At 36.4% G+C, this 17,321-nt stretch overlaps 2 protein-coding genes across 2 annotated transcripts; both read left to right on the top strand.

The window, feature by feature from the left end:
- The first annotated feature begins 903 nt into the window (after positions 1-903).
- Positions 904-3,284, top strand: LOC130727299 (probable 2-oxoglutarate-dependent dioxygenase AOP1). The gene is made up of 3 exons (XM_057578407.1): positions 904-1,347; positions 1,878-2,202; positions 2,964-3,284. The coding sequence occupies exons 1-3, from the start codon at positions 971-973 to the stop codon at positions 3,183-3,185; spliced, it is 924 nt and encodes a 307-aa protein (XP_057434390.1). The 5' UTR covers positions 904-970; the 3' UTR covers positions 3,186-3,284.
- Positions 3,285-11,314: 8,030 nt separating this feature from the next.
- LOC130727290 (uncharacterized mitochondrial protein AtMg00810-like) lies at positions 11,315-12,382 on the top strand. Its single transcript, XM_057578393.1, has 2 exons — positions 11,315-11,606; positions 11,655-12,382. Exons 1-2 carry the CDS (start codon positions 11,315-11,317, stop codon positions 12,188-12,190), a joined length of 828 nt encoding a protein of 275 aa, XP_057434376.1. The 3' UTR covers positions 12,191-12,382.
- The last annotated feature ends 4,939 nt before the right edge of the window (positions 12,383-17,321 follow it).

The raw sequence follows: 17,321 nt of genomic DNA, 5'->3' as shown, positions 1-17,321 counted from the left end.
TTACCACTTATATACATTTCCGGGCGTGACTTCTTTAACCGCTAAGAAGCAACCTATTGTCTCTCGTTCTTCAGAATATGAATATGGTGTTCTTGCTTCCACAGTGTGCGAGTTGTATTTGGTTGTCTTACTTCTTAACATTTGTTATGATGGTCATTCTAGTGCATCAAAGATAGATATACCTTGATAAATATGATATACAAATTAGATAAATAAGTAGACATCAATTTTGTTTCATTTTCTGGTCCCGGTTTTACAGTACCATTGCTACAAAATCAAAATTTGAATAAACAGACATCAATTTTGTTTCATTTTCTGGTCCCGGTTTAACCGTACCATTGCTGCAAAAGCAAAATTTGGTCCCCTACTGCTTGACAGTTCCAATTAGTTTTTTTTAAGGTTCTTTATTAGTTTTTTTTTTTTAGATGACGAAGGTTCTTATGAGTTAAATCATTGCAAATATAATTAATCAAATCACAGCCAAATCATAGTAAAGTATAAAGAAAAATAACCCCTACGCCAAAACTCTTTATAGTCATTTATCCTCTCGAATGAAATCTTTCTTCCATAGAAAATCTCTAGATATCATTTTATATTATAGTATCAGATTCTGTGCATAATCTTCTAAAAATGTGACCTGAATGTTTTGGCTTTTTCTTTCTTGGCCATGATTATATGGAAACTACCAATCAGAACCTAATTCATGATTGCGTTGTTGAAACATCAACTTCGCTTAACTTTGATGATCTCGGAGTGATTTCTTGACAAAGAGACAAACTCTTATTCTCATTCCACATACGATAGGGTTTAATTAGTTTTTGCAGGCATTACTCACTTTGGCTTTTTATAATGAAATCTAATCGTCTTCTCAAATCTCATGATGTATAACTCACATCAGACGTTCACTACATAAATATAACCCATAATCAAAACCTGTAATCAGACAGATATACAACATAATATATAATCAATGGGTTCCGAAGGACAGCTCAAGCTTCCTGTTTTTGATTTAACAAAAGAAGATTTGAAGCCAGGGACCAATTCCTGGCTATCAACGTGCACAAGTGTGCGCCAAGCATTTGAAAAGTATGGTTGCTTTGTAGTCTTATATGATAAAGCTTCTGATGAGCTTCATAGTGATGTGTTCGGTTCCCTGAAGGAGCTATTCGATCTCCCAACAGAAACCAAACTGAGAAACATATATGAGGGGAAACCCTTAAAAGGCTACGTTGGACAGCACCCCAAGATTCCTCTTCATGAAAGCATGGGCATAGATGATGGCTCAACACTAGAGGGAATTCAAAGTTTTGTTGAAAATATGTGGCCTAACGGAAATGAAAAGTTCTGGTATTGATTTGTTGCTTCTTGAATTCATTCTTTATTTCTTTTGCATTATTGAACATGAATTGCTGCTTCTTGAATTGATTAATTCTTTGTATCAATGATGGCTGCGGGCTCAATTATTAAAGGACAAAACTCGTTTAGGGCGAGCAATAATTAATGACTTTGTGTATCATGGATCAAGAAAAACATGGTTCATTACTATATTTTTTTTATCGGCCAACATTTTTTCGGAAAGGGGACTTTGCAGAGATCCATCCGTGCAACTGCACCTGGAGGTCGCTTAACGCTTTTATCACTTGAGCTATTTTTTAGGACAAATAATTCACAAGTTAAAAGAGTTTCACAATAAAATAGCTTTAGCACCTAAATCATAATGTTATAATTTATACTGAATGTTAGTTGTATAAGCATTGCAATCAATAAACCAATTTTTTACATGGTCCAAAACTGTTGTTACTTAATATATTCAATTAATTTTTTTTTTCTAACTTAGAAACAAATTCTCTATTATTAACAAATTCTCTTTTGTGTAGCAAATGTTTGTTTGACTATGCAAATGTTGCCGAAGGGTTGGATAAGATGGTGGTCAGAATGATGTTTGAAAGTTATGGTTTAATGAAGTACTATGAAGAATACATAGGGTCCACAAATTATCTCCTTCGGCTCTTGTCTCACAAAGCACCAGAACAGGTGGAACCTCAACTGGGTTTTGTGTCTCACACTGACAAAAGCTTCACAACAGTTCTTCACCAGAATCATGTCAATGGGCTCGTGGTGGAGACAAAGGATGGTGATTGGATTGATGTTGATTTCTCTGCACCTAATTCCTTTGTCGTCATGGCTGGCGATGCGCTCATGGTGAGAATAATTTCCACTATCTCAGTTTTTTTTTCTATGAGTATAATATGATCCAATTTTGTCATGTTTCTATATACTTCAACTAAATATTTATGACTCATAAAATTTAGGTGAAAACAATTTATTGCACAAATGTCAGTCTAGAAAAAGTAATTTTTTTATACAACGAATGCAAGGTCAATTTTGTAAATAATGTGTCATCATTCATTTGGAGGGAAAACAAGGAGATAAGTAAAAGTGTTGAAAGAAAAACAGTAATTTTTAATATGGATTTTTAATTTCTCTATATAAAGTCTTTTAATTTGAATTTAACTACCGTGCACAGTGTAAAAACAATTACAATTATCAATTTTTCATATCATATTCGAATTTGAATTTAAAATTATTTAAAATGAAAAATTAATATAATTGATTTAATGTATGTTTTTTGAAACAATTTTTTTTTACATCGGAAAAATAAATTGCACCTGTCAAAAATCGATTCTCGGACCCCCCCTACCCAACTCATATGTTCCCCAGCTCCTAACACTTGAACTAAAGCATGTTAAAACTTTTTACGGTCTTACTGTATTCAAATTGAACATTAAATCCTTTTAATATAACATTCTCTGATTTAAAGTAAAATAATGTTTTGAGTGTTTATTGCTTAAAAAATTACGTATTAAAATTATTTTGGCTTGCTAGACTTGACAAAATATCTTGTTTGGTTTAAATTAATATATGTACGTATGTTCAAAAAAAATTAATATATGTACATACAGGCCTGGAGCAACAACAGAGTAAAGTCTCCTAATCATAAAGTTATGATGAATGGCAATGAAACAAGGTACTCTCTTGGTCTGTTTGCCTTCTACAGAGGAATTCTACAAGTACCTGCTGAGTTAATTGACGAGGGACACCCCTTGCAGTATAAGCCGTTTGATCATCTTGCATTATTGAACTTCACCTACAGTGCCAATATGAAAGACTATTGTGGCATCTGAATTGAAGAGCTTGTTAAGGCTTACACTTCAACAAACTTGTGCTAAATATATGTACTAGATGTTATGTGATCAATGTAAATATGGATTGTACGTGTTTCACTTTTTTTTTTTACATGGGTGCTTTTGTTAATATCTGAAAGTTTGTTTATTTTTCGAAGAAAAAAAAAATGAAAGTTTGTTATTGTATACATGCAGTTGGTTTTAAAATTGGAAGTATTTTATACTTGGATTTCGTACATGATCAACTAGGATGAAAACACCATACATTTGTTAAGTTTGATTTTTACATTTACCATTCAATTACAAAATAAGAGAAAAAATCAATCATCGATCAAGGTCTGTGACTGTCTAAGCCCTAAATTCTAGAAAAAAAAAAAGAGATCACAAAACTTTCACGGGCATTTTGCATAAGACGCTATTTAGTTGAGACAATTTTCTCCTCTACCAATTTTTAATCTCCTCCTTTTAGGCTCGTTATTCTCGAGCAAACTATGCCAGCAACACCACCACAACCTCCTCCAAAGCCACTACCGCCACCGCTGCTACCTCCACAACCACCACCAACCTTCACTGTAGTCACCACCATCACTGGCATCACCAACTTCGACCTCCCACCACCGCCGACTCCACTGCAACCCCCACCACAATCGCTGTTGCTGCCACCATCACCGCCACAACTACCATGTCGTAGTCACTGCCAGCATTGTCGCGGCCACTAAGTAACATCCACCTCCACCACTACACCTTTATTACCACCATTCACAACCATTTTCACTGTGTTAACGGTTAGATAATAATATTCCCTTATTTTATTATTTAGGTTTTATGGGTAGTATAGTCTTTTACTCTTGACCTATTTATACTTTGCTTTGTCTCTTATTATATTACTCTTGGACTATTGTTTGTCTCCAATGAAACCCTAGCACATCTTTCTCTTATGCTCTCTCTTCATCTTCTCTATTTATCCTAACATGATATCATAGAGCTTGGTTGGTCCACAATAATTATTTGTAGATCCAACTATTATGCTACTCCCCTTTTGATTTTGTGCTGCTTTGCTCCACCACGTGATTTCGTAATTTGGCTTTTGGTTAAAAAAAAAAAAGGATTGCTTTGTTGCTGAAAATAGAGGTTGGCCACGTGATTTGGCTTTTGGTTACGGAAAATTGCTTTGTTGAAATCAGAGGTTGGCCATAGTCAAGCGTTCGTTGCTGTAATTGCTTTGTGTTCCTTGCTGTTTGAAGAATTAGTGCTACACAACACTAATTATTTGAACAAATTGCTTCTGTCTTGTGCTTGCTCTACTTCTTGTCTCTTGCAACAGATTTGCATCAATTTGGTAATACTCACACTTCTCTCTTACTTATATTTGATCATCTCTATCTGCAGTGGCTGGTGAAAAAGATGATTCCCTTCAAGCTATTAGTGTCCAACTGAATGGTATAAATTATCCATATTGAAGCTATGTACTGAAAAAAAAAATTGAAAGGCAAAAGAATGTGGGGCTATGTTTCTGGAACTTCTCAAACACCAAAAGATAAGAAAGATGGAAAATATGAAACAGAGCTCGAATCTTGGGAAGCAAATAATTCAAAGATTATTACTTAGATTAATAATTCTCTATGCAGTCTATTGGATTTCAGTTAGCAAAATTTGAAACAGCAAAGGAGGTTTGGGATCATTTGAAAAAGTTGTATGCGCAGTCCAATTTTACAAAGCAATATCAGCTAGAAATTGACATTCGGGCTCTTCAACAAGATAACATGAGCATTCAAGAGTTCTATTCTGCTATGTCTAAATTCTAGGACTAGTTGGCTCTCACTGAATCTGCAGAACTGAGTGCTTTTGCACCGTACACTAAACGTAGAGAGGAATAACGTCTAGTTCAATTTCTAATGGCTCTTCAAAATGATTTTGAGGGGATACGTGGATCAATTCTGCATCGTAATCCTCTTCCATCTGTTGATTCAGTGGTTAGTGAATTGTTAGCTCAGGAAGTTCGCTTTAGGTCTCAATCTGATAAAGGAAAGGTTGACAAAGGAATTCCCCCAAGTCCAAATTTTTCTGTTCTTGCTGTTCCTCCTTTTAAAGGAAAATCTCATGGAAAAGTTGGTCTTGATGAGTGTAGCTTCTGTAAGCAAAAAGGGCATTGGAAAGCCCAATGCCCAAAACTGATGAACAAGGCACAACAAACACAACAATCCTCTCAATGGAAACCTCAGAGTCAAGTCAACCACAACAACTTTAAGAACTTCATGCCTCAAGCACCTAATACCAATGCAGTTACTCCTATGTTTGATGAGAGAAAATTTGTTTCTGGTCCTTCCTTAGATGATCTTGCTGAACAATTCAACAAATTTCTTGCTGCACAATCGTCTGCCATGCATGTACCGTCTTCCATGCACTCATATTCCATGTCTGTTATGTATGCCGCACAATCTTCTGCCGAATCCAACATAGGTTTGTCCTGCACTAGTCCCTCAGGTATATTTCCATCCTTGTGGATCCTTGACTCTGGAGCATGTCATCACATGTCACCTAATTTCAAATCATTTGTGTCGATACACCCTGTTTCAACTGTACCTATTGTAACTGCTGATGGCACACCTCTGCCTGTAGCAGGAATTGGTTCTGTTTCCACATCTCGTTTATCTATTCCAGATGCCTATTACATTCCTAAGTTATGTGTGCGTCTTATTTCTATAAGTCAGTTATGTGATTCTGGTTGCTTACTTTCATTTTCCTCCTCCTATTGTTATGTGCAGGATTTGCGGTCTCAGAGACTGATTGGGACATGCTGTAGATATGTGGGACTTTATGTTTTGGAAGAGCTACGAAGTCCTGATGTTGCAGCTACTAGTGCTGACCTGTCGTCTTTTTGTTTGACTCCATCTTCTTCTAAGTTTTATTTATGGCACTCTCGTCTTTGTCATGTTTCTTCCTCTCGTTTGAAATACTTAGTTTCTATAGGAGCTTTAGGAAAGTTGCAAGCTAATGATATTTCTGATTGTTGTTGTTGCAAACTTGATAAGTTTTCTGCTTTACCCTTTAGTAAAAGTGTCTCAATTTCTATTGTACCTTTTGACTTAATTCATTTTGATGTATGGGGTCCATCCCCAATTGCTACTAAAGGTGGTTCTAGATATTATGTATCTTTCATTGATGATTGCACTCGTTACTGTTTGGTTTATCTTATGAAACATCGTTCTGATTTTATAACTATCTATCATATGTTCTGTGCTATGGTTAAAACTCAACATAATGCTGTTATTAAGTGCTTTCGATGTGATTTAGGTGGTGAGTATACTTCTACCAAATTTACTGAACTCCTTGCATCTGATGGTACTTCTCATCAAACCTCTTGTACCGATACTCCTGAATAGAATGGAGTTGCTGAAAGAAAACATCGCCATATTGTTGAAACTGCTCGTTCTCTTCTTCTATCTGCTTCTATTCCTAGTGAGTTTTGGGGGGAAGCTGTCCTCACTTCTGTTCATATCATTAACTGAATCCCTACCTCTCTCACTTCAGGTTTGTCCCCTTTTGAAAAACTATATGGTTATGCTCCTGATTATTCTACATTGCGAGTCTTCGGTTCTACTTGCTTTATTCTTCGTCCGCATGTAGAACGCAGTAAGTTGTCATCTCGTTCCTCAATTTGTGTCTTTCTTGGTTATGGTGATGGTCATAAAGGTTATCGTTGTTATGACCCTACAAGTAAAAAATTGTATGTCTCTCGCCATGTCGTGTTTCTTGAACATATTCCTTTTTACACTGTTCCTTCTAGTACACATGATCTTACCAAATCCAATCTCATTCGCGTTGATCCCTTTTCTACAGATTTGGACATCACAGATGCTCCTCTTGTTCCCCATAGTCAAACTAACTCTCATGTGGAGCTTTGCAGGGTTGACACTAGTAGTTCTGCTACTTCTGAAGCTTCATCTGTCCCCATGCCTCCCCAAGCAGCTTCTGAGATTGTAGATCCTCTACCTCATCGTCCTCAACGTGACCGTAAGTCCACTCAAAAGCCTAATTTTGTTTATTCTCTCTATTCCACTTCATTTGCTTCATTTTTAACCTCTATTCATAGCTTGTCTGAGCCCTCCTCCTATAAAGAGGCAGTTCTTGATCCTTGTTGGCAGCAGGCTATGGAAGAAGAACTTTCTGCTCTACACAAGACAAACACTTGGGAACTTGTCTCTCTTCCACCAGGAAAAACTGCAATTGGTTCTCATTGGGTCTATAAGATCAAAACCTAGTCTGATGGGTCAATTGAGAGATACAAAGCTCGTTTAGTTGCTAAGGGGTTTTCTCAGCAGTATGGTATGGATTATGAAGAAACCTTTGCTCCTGTTGCTAAAATGACCACTATTCGGACCCTTATTGATGTTGCGTTTGTTCGTCAGTGGCATATTTCCCAACTAGATGTTAAAAATGTCTTCTTAAATGGTGATCTACAAGAAGAGGTTTATATGGTTCCTCCACAGGGTGTTTCTCATAATCCAGGTGCAGTTTGTAAATTGAAGAAGGCTCTTTGAAGGTATGAAAAACGATAGAAGGGGGGATTTGAATAGCGTTTTCAACTAAAAACTTTTCCCTCTTGAGATTTAGACAAATCTCTCGAACAAACAACACAAGGTGCAAAGATAAGAGTTGAGAAGCACACAAGTATTTTATCCTGGTTCACTTGATAATCGCTCAAGCTAGTCCAGTCCACCCGTTAAGGTGATTTCTTCCTTCTTAGAATGAAGGCAATCCACTATTCAATGTTTGTTACAACTGCACTAGCAACCTGCTCAGTGACTAACAATACAATGAACTAGCAAACACTAAGATTCACTCTCTTAGTCTTCTCAAGGTACTGACCAAACTTGGTCCCTTAAGGAAAACAAACTAACTGTTTGATTACAACTGCACTAGCAACCTGCTCAGTGACTAACAATACAATGAACTAGCAAACACTAAGATTCACTCTCTTAGTCTTCTCAAGGTACTGACCAAACTTGGTCCCTTAAGGAAAACAAACTAACTGTTTGAAGGTTTTGGGTTTACAATGAATGCTTCTGAGAAAGCTAAGGTAAACACAGTAAGAGCGATTGAAGAAAGATTGCTAAGAGAATATTGAATGGTTGTTTGAGCTTGCACAAAGTTTCTTAGCGTCTTCTTCCAACTTCAGCCTCTATTTGTACTCTAAGGATTAGGGTTGTATCCGTTGCATGGAATGCTACCGTTGGAGGGCAAATATGTAACTTCCAGATTCTGCTGTGGCTGAACATCTTAGGTAAGGCCGTCAGGATAGTACAATTGCTTTTGTACTTGGATAGCGACGTGAGTCTTATCCTAATTGACTTTTGATCAGGCGACGCTTCATGATGGAACTTGTGAAGCTTGGTGATCAGAGTCAGAGGGAAGCTTGGATCCTCTGACCTTCGTATCTTCTGCTTTTGGACATCAGAGTTGGAAGTACTTGGTCTTCAGAGCCAGCTTACTCTTGGACTTCAGAATCTTCACTTCTCAGCTTCTGTACCTTCAAAACTTCTAGACCTTCAGAGCCTCTGGACCTTCAGAGCTTCTGGACCTTCAGTACTTCTGGTCTTCAGAACTTTAAGTGATCTGAATCCATATCAGAGCTTATCATCTTCAGAACTTCTGAAGCATATACTAATGTTCAAATAGAACATAGTGAGTGCGAAAGCGTTGCGTTGGTTACTCTTTGGGCTAAATGCTTCTGATAATTTGTGAGTATTGACCAGAGTCAGAGCCTGTCATTTAAACACTCAGAAAACAATGTTAGAGTACCATAATTGTTCATACACAATAGTTAACATGTAATCATCAAAACATAGAGTTGTACTACATGACCAAATTTTGGTCTTACACTCTCTACGGGTGTCGCAACCGGGGTCGCAGCGGGACGGCGCATTAAAAATTAATCAATGTATCAGAAGAGTCGCCACTAATGTTTTTAGGGAGAACATTAGAGAACCCAAATAATAAAAGAAACCAAATCTAGATTCGGGAGTCGGTTACGTTTAAGGAAGTGTTGGCCCCCTACAACGTCCGTTAAGAAACGATTACCTATGGTCAATTATGCAAAATTTCTTAGCTTTCTAAATCATTTATTTTCTCCTTACGAAAATGTCTTGTATTTTATTTAAAAAAAAAGAATATTTACAAGTTGCTAGTGTAATGAAAATCATTTACAAAGAATGCCAAAATTTAGGTTTTTTATTTGGGGTGCCTGGTGGGAGTGACCCCGGGCCTACGTATTCTCTATCAATAGAGAAATCAAGGCTACGTAGTTCTTGGTAGAAAAACATGAGTTGGTTGTGATATTTTAATTTCCCAAAATATTAATAATTTCTTTTAGAAAAAAGATTTGTTTTTTTTTTTTTTTGTTCTTTTTGCAAAAAAGGTTTCATCCTATCATTTTACGATGGATTATTAATGACATTGAAGAAAAATACATTTTTTAAGAAAAAAAACAATTAGTTGGGAAGAACAAATAGTAATTTCAAATCTTAATGTTCACATACTACTAGAAAAGATCACACTATGGTATCAAGTGGGCCAATTAATCAAAACAACGAGAGGGCCATTAGATATAGTTTTTTCATATGTAGTTTTTAGTAATATTATGGAGAGCCCAACAAAAAAGGAGGGCAGCGGACCAGCCAAAAGAAAGAAAAAAAATAAACTCAGGAAGAAAGAAAAAGAAAGAAAAAAAAAGGGAAAGAAGATGGGCCTTTAACCCGCAACATAATCAGAATAGATCTCTTAGGTTTAATTAAAAAAAAGGAAGCAAGAGCCATAAAGGGATCAATTCCAATTCTTTTCCATCAGTTACTTTTTCTTTTATACGTTCTCTTCTCCTCTGTTTTGTTCCTGTTTCTCTTCTTCTTCCTTTCTCTTTTTTTTTTTGAAACCCTAGCCTACGCCGCCGGCCTTCCCTTGTGCGCGCATGGCCATGGTGGCCGCGGCCATGGCAAGGCTCGTGGTGGCTGATGAGGGCCGCCACAACACCAAAGTCGCCGCCTTTCGGCGGCGGTACGGCGTGAGCAACTCAAATATGAGAGAGGGGTCAAAACACTCAGGTGACGATTTTTGTGGAAGTGGAACTGATTGAGTGGGGAAAGAGGAGAATCAGAGCAGCAACACAACCACAACGCAAAAGCCACCACCTTTCGGCGATGCTCCGGCGAGGGTTAGTGAAGATGACCCAAAAACACACCGCCACAACTCCGAGCCACCATCCTCCCTCCATTGGTGACTCAGGGAGGGCGTGAAGGACAAAGCCTTCCCCTTTCCTGCACTGTATTGTTGGTTACTGTATTTTAGGTTCTTTATTTTGTTCAAGTATTGTTTTAGTCTCTATGTATCTATTTTAGTCTCTGATAGGTTTATTCTTAATTCTCTGTCATGATTCATATCTTTTAATCTCTGTATGTATCTAGATATTCTCTACAGCAAAGATAGTCTAGGTCTTCATATTACAAAATTTATTTTTCATTCTCTGTATTTATCTATGAATCAGCACAGATAGACAACCCAGATGTTTCACATGTATTTGGAATATATGAGCAACATAGTATAATAAAGTCTTAGGGAATAGGAAAAAAATACCTTAGTGAAAGTGAAAGCTACAAAGAAGCTTCTTAGTTCTCTTATCAGAGTACTTTCAGTCTCTGTTTTTTTTTTATGGCTTTTTTTTTCAATCTTTGGTCCTTGGTAAAGTAAAAAAAAAGTTTCTATTTATAGGGGTGGCTACTTACCTCAGAAGGATCGGGAACCGACTTGTGATCATCTTTATCCCATTTTCCTTTTTTTTTTATATCAGTCTTATCAGTTCGCATTTTTTTTTGTGGAAAATGGTCCAAAAGCCCACTAACCACACACTCTTTTTTTTACCTGGCAGATCCTCCTTGTTTTTATTAGTATTTTTGGTCGAAAATGGGCCCAAAGGCCCACTAACCACACACTCTTTTTTTTTAATTATTGTTACATGGTTAAGAAATCAAAAATAAATTAACTCACTTGATCACTAATACTATAGAGTTCACTCTAACTTTATATCCTTAATTAAGTTATTAATAGTTTTTAAATACAAACTATTAACCCGGACAAAAATGGGTATCCACAACGGGCTTAAACAAGCCCCTCGTGCTTGGTTTGAGAAGTTTTCCATTGTGATTGAATCTCTAGGTTTCACCTCCAGCCCCCATGACTCTGCATTGTTTGTCAAAAGCTCTCCTCATAGTCGTATTTTGCTCTCTCTTTATGTTGATGATATGATTATTACTGGGGATGATGTTGTTGGGATTGTGAATTTGAAACTTCAATTGGCTAAACAATTTGAGATGAAAGATTTGGGTACTCTTCGTTACATTGTGGGAATTGAGGTTGACTATTCCCCTCGAGGTTATCTGCTCTCTCAATCTAAGTACATTGCCAGCATTCTTGCATAAGCTCGTCTCTCTGATACTCGAACAATTGACAGTCCTCTTGAACTGAATACTCGATATAACTCATCTGATGGTGTCCATTTGGAAGATCATACTTTGTATCGCACTCTTGTTGGCAGCTTGGTGTATCTTACCATTACTCGACCCGACATTTCCTATGCAGTGCATGTTGTAAGTCAGTTTGTTTCCTCCCCTACTACAGTTCATTGGGCAGCTGTTCTTCGCATTCTTCGTTATCTTCGGGGTACTCAGTTTCAAAGCCTCTTATTCCCTTCCTCATCCTCAGTGCAGCTGCGTGCTTACTCTGATGCTGATTGGGCTGGTTCTCCCTCTGATAGGAAATCTACAACTGGTTTTTGCATTTTCCTTGGAGATTCTCTTATTTCTTGGAAAAGTAAGAAGCAAGATGTTGTCTCTCGATCTTCTACTGAAGCTGAATATCGTGTCATGGCATCCACTACTGCAGAAATTGTTTGGTTGCGTTGGCTACTTGAATCCAAGGGTGTCTCCCTCTCTGCACTATGTATTGTGATAATATGAGTGCCATTCAAATCATTCGCAACTCAGTCTTTCATGAACGCACCAAGCACATTAAGATTGATTGTCATTTCTTTAGACATCATTTTCAGCAGGGGACTATCACCTTCCCCTTTGTGTCCTCCTCCATGCAGCTTGCTGACCTGTTTACTAAGTCTCATTTTGCTAGGCATTTTCGTTTCTTGATTGGCAAACTCGCGATGCTTCCTGTTCCTGTTGATGCATCGTGAGTTTGAGGGGGATGTTAGATAATATTCCCTTATTTTATTATTTAGGTTTTATGGGTAGTAAAGTCTTTTACTCTTGACCTATTTATACTTTGCTTTGTCTCTTATTGTATTACTCTTGGACTATTGTTTGCCTCCAATGAAACCCTAGTACATCTTTCTCTTATGCTCTCTCTTCATCTTCTCTATTTCTCCTAACATTAACCTGAAAATTTTCACTGAGTTTTGAAAAGTCAAATTACAAGGTTAACATGAAATGAAGATGTAGTTTTTTATCAAGTTGTTTCCTAGTGTATTTTCCACCGATTCTAGAGGAAGGTTTAATTCAGAACTAAATGGACACTTGGGGGATTGTCTGCTTTAGATGGAAGTTTTCGACCAAGCATTTCAAGGCAGTAACAACTAGCATTCAAACTAGCAGTTTTGAGCTGTTGAAGATGAGCAAGACGTGGAAATCGCATATGTCAATTAGGACACGTGTAAGGTCGAGATTCTTCGACCGTTAGCCGTTATTGTATATTTTAGGCTTATAAATAGCAAAGTTATATTTAGAATCAGGGTTCGCAAACATTGCTCGAAATCGTTCTCTAAGAATGCTCAAAGTCCAACCATAGTGACTAATAGCAAACCGAAAATCTAAAGTATGTTTCATGCGAAACCATTCATAAATTGATACCATGTTTATTCCCAGTTTACTCTTTGGTCTTTCTTAAATTTTATTCTATACTTTCTTGCATTTCTTTTTACTCTGAATTGTTTTGAAATATATTTTGGGCACAATAATATGAATTAAAGAAACCAATAAAAGGATTTAAATTTAGCCTCTCTTTAATTTGTTAAGATTTGGATATCTGGGTAAACACAATGTCACCGCTGACGTTGGCACCACCACAACATTAAACCTCTACTACTGCCACCACCCCCACCATTGCCACAACCTCAACCACCAGGCCACCACAGCCGCTACCATCGCCACCTTCGACCACCACTGTTTCTGCCTCAAGGTAACATTAACCACTACCTGGCCCCTCCATTATCATGTCGCTGCTACCATGCATCCATAGTGGTGAATTTAAAAAGTTGATAATTGTTGTAATAATTGTGGATTTATAAACTTCACAACAACTTTTAATAAAACTTGAAACCACAAATAAGAAAAAAACTAAAACTGGATTTATAAAACTGAAAACTAGTTTTGATTTTTAAAAATTTTAAAACTTAAAACCAAAAACCACCTCGAACGCGGCCTAATTAAGTTTTTATTGTTGGGATTAGATGTGATCTTTGAGTATGTTGTCTTGATTTCTATATGAAAATATTGTTTGTATCCCATGGTTCAATGATTTTCTCTTGATCTACATGATATGTTTTAATTGCGCACCTTGAATATTTTGTATGATTCGATGTAAGAGAGGAAGCTACGCCAAAGAAAGAAAGGAAGACAAAAAGAAAGGAAGTTATAGACTCTTGAACCTTCTGCCGAGCTGGGGACACACCGACAATGGACGGACCATATACTTCTTATTAGTTAAGCTTAAGCTGGAATAGCATCCATATCTATGGATAGCTAAACCTTTATGTTGGAATTGGATGTACGTAACCATTTGACTTCTATGTACTTATCTTGATTTTCATATAAAAATTCATGTTTCTATATCATGGTTTCAATGATCCATCTTGTTTTTAATGCTTGTATTAGTGTGATGTACTAAAACTTAAACTTGGATTTGATATATTAATTGGTGGGAACTAATTGTTTAAATCTAAACTAGATAACATCATCTAATGAATCTAAGGTCTAGGAATAGGGTTAGTTTAAGCAACATCTACTCTTAATGCTACTTGCTTTCTTTATTACTCAAGAAATTGATGATTAGAATAGCGGTTAAACTAATGTAGAGGAATCATGTGTAAGAATGAATTTGCATATAGAATCATAGGTTATTAAGTAGTTAAATGATGAAATCCAATTCCATCAACTTTCTCATATGATATCAATCCCTTTTTACTCTCCCTTGTTTTATTTTTGCCCAAAAAAATCTTCAAATAAACCTAAAATTCATTGCTTGAGTAACAAAGCAGAGAATGAAGACCTCCAACCACCATGCCTCAATGAAGCCCTCTGGTAGCCACCAAAGCTACTGCCAGACCCACCATCGACCTCAACCACATGTTACAGAATCTCCACCTTCACAAACCCCTCATTGCAACCAGTCAAAGTTCCACCGTCTAGCCCCCTCGTCGAGACCTCCACTGTGGATCACGCCTAAGCCCACCGCAAATCTAGGAAACCATGTAGTTGTGATGTCTTGGAAGAATCAGAACCACCACGCTTGAAGCCGCCCACTACCCCTATTGGCTTCTCTCTTGGTCGCCAACTCCGCTCTCTCTCTCTCTCTATTTCTCTCTCTCTCTCTCTCTCCCTCTCTCTCTCTCTCACACACACTTGGGTTTCCCTCTCTCGGACTCCCTCAGTTTCTTTTTCGAATCGTTCCTCTCATTCTTTCCTAGTGACGTTTTCCATATCTAGAGGTAGAGAGGGAAGGTTTGAGCTGCGGGGACCAAGTGGTTGGTGGTAGCTCGGACTTGGAGATTTAGTGACATGAGATGAGGGATGGTTAGGTTTTAGAGGATAGAGGCTAATTACATTTATACCATTTTATTACTCATTTAATCATAATCATTCATTTATAGAATATTCTTAGATTCTCATATTTAATGATTTTGATTTTTATGAGTGGTTCACCATTGACCAAAATATTAAGGAAGATGAAGTTGTATCTTGTAAACTGGTTGACCCTTCACAAGTTATGGATGAAAGAGAGACTTAATTGTATAGTCCAGTTTTAGAGAATTTTTTTTTTGAACTTCCAGTTTTAGAGAAATTAATTTTGGACAAATACATTTCAAAAAACAAATTTGACAAATATAAAAACTCAAGTGGTATAAGAGCTTAGGGGACATATGAGTTGGGGTGGAGAAGTCCAAGATCAATCTCAGAATAATGCAATTTATATTTTCGATGTAAACAAAAAATGGTTCTTATTCTTATCTACAGCAAGATTTTAAATTTACTTTGTTCAGCCTACTCGATACATAGCCACAAATGCAACTTTTTATGAATGCGTGAAATATATCAAAATCGATTGTCACATTATCCGTGAGAAGCTTTAAACCAAATTGTTTCATCTCATGCCGATTCCAAGCGTTAAACAAATAGCAAAAATCATAACTAAAGCACTTGAACCTTTTCCCTTTTCTTATTTAGTTTCCAAACTGGAAGTTAACAATGTTCACTCCTCAACTTGTGGGGTATTACGAAAATGGGCTATTATATAGTTATGTTAGTTAAGACACTTAAGTTTATGTTAGTTAAGTCTGTTTTCATTCTGCGATTATCAGAGTTTGATCATTTGTCTAGGACTTCTATATAAGTCCTTTAATTTTCCTGTAATTATTCATTCAATAATACACAAATATTATTTTCATAAACTATTTTAGTACTCATTCCAAGTAACCGCTGATATCACCAAAGTTAAAGCAACCAACCCCTCGCCATCTTCTTTTTTTTTTTTGCTTCATCGGAAAGCTCCCTCGCCATCCTCTGAATGCATTAAGGACCAATCAACCCTACAAGTTGTCTATGCAATATTATCCCCACCTAATTAAACTTTTAATATATAATAGTTCAAGAGTTCATATCTCACCTCTTTAGTCACTTCTTAAGTGATCGATTGAGACTAGTCATATACTCATACAATGTTAGAAACGTACTCCCTCCGGTCCTATTTATAAGCAGCAAAAAAAAAATCACATAGTTTAAGAAATGTAGTTAAACTAGTTAAAATGCATTAAATTTGTCCTAAATTAAACTAAACTTCCAAAATCACCCTTTGTTATACCTCTTTCTATCATTAATAGCTTTATTCTTTTTCATTGATCTCTTTTCTCAAAACTCTTACTACTTAATCAAGTTAAATTCTTTTTCCAAGGTGCATAATAACTACAACAATAGTGCAATGTGTGTCCACTTTAACGGTTGCTGCTTACTCAAAAGTGTTTAAACTTCTCATGCGTACTATCTAGAAAAGATTTATTCTACTACTGCTTTTTGCATCTTAAATTTGAAGTTTGGAGGGTAAAAATTTTGACGCAACAAAATGAAATATTTTGGCGCAACATAAAGCTGGGTACTATAAATATGTGATTTACAAAGACAATTCTTGTACTTCAACTTTTTCTTACCAAATTAAGTCTTGTTATACACCTAATATGCCTCTAGAAATTGATTTGAATTATGAGCCACCATATGAGAAAGATGTGGAAAATCAACCGGAAGCTGCTGGAATTTATGAAGTAGCAGCACCTCCACCAGAAATTGATGCCAAGCAGAACATGGAGGAGAGAAATGTGAAGCTATTATTTCTAATGGTAATGTAACGATTAGTAACAAATTCTTTTAAAACAAGATATCATATCTTTTTGAATCTCAATATCTGATGCAAAAGACTAAGAATACTTCTTGGCAATCACACTATTGGTAATAGCATTAACAATTGTTATCATCAATTGAACTTCTCTTAAAAAAATACATATTACGAGAAGTAGTTATTAATGTTTGATAGGGGAAGAAAGAGAATAATTAAGGAGAGATATTTTAGTATATAGAATTAATAAGGGTATTGTTGGAAAAAAATAATTAATAAAGCACAAACTTTCATTTGGTTCTTATAATAAGGACCAAAAATTTTCTTCTCTTTCATGCTTATAAATAGGACCAGAGGGAGTACCACATTAAATTTCATATGCCTTATATCTGTCTATATCTTTTTCTTTGATTTTTGTGGTGGGGGATTTTTCCCCAAAGAAGCTGTTGGGTGCAATTCAAATTAAGGAGGCTTTTCCAT

This window comes from Lotus japonicus, unplaced genomic scaffold (assembly GCF_012489685.1).
Source record: "Lotus japonicus ecotype B-129 unplaced genomic scaffold, LjGifu_v1.2 AP026985.1".
NCBI classification, from domain to species: Eukaryota; Viridiplantae; Streptophyta; class Magnoliopsida; order Fabales; family Fabaceae; genus Lotus; species Lotus japonicus.
Note: the sequence above shows the minus strand (reverse complement) of the source record. Positions and strands in the feature narration are given on the sequence as shown.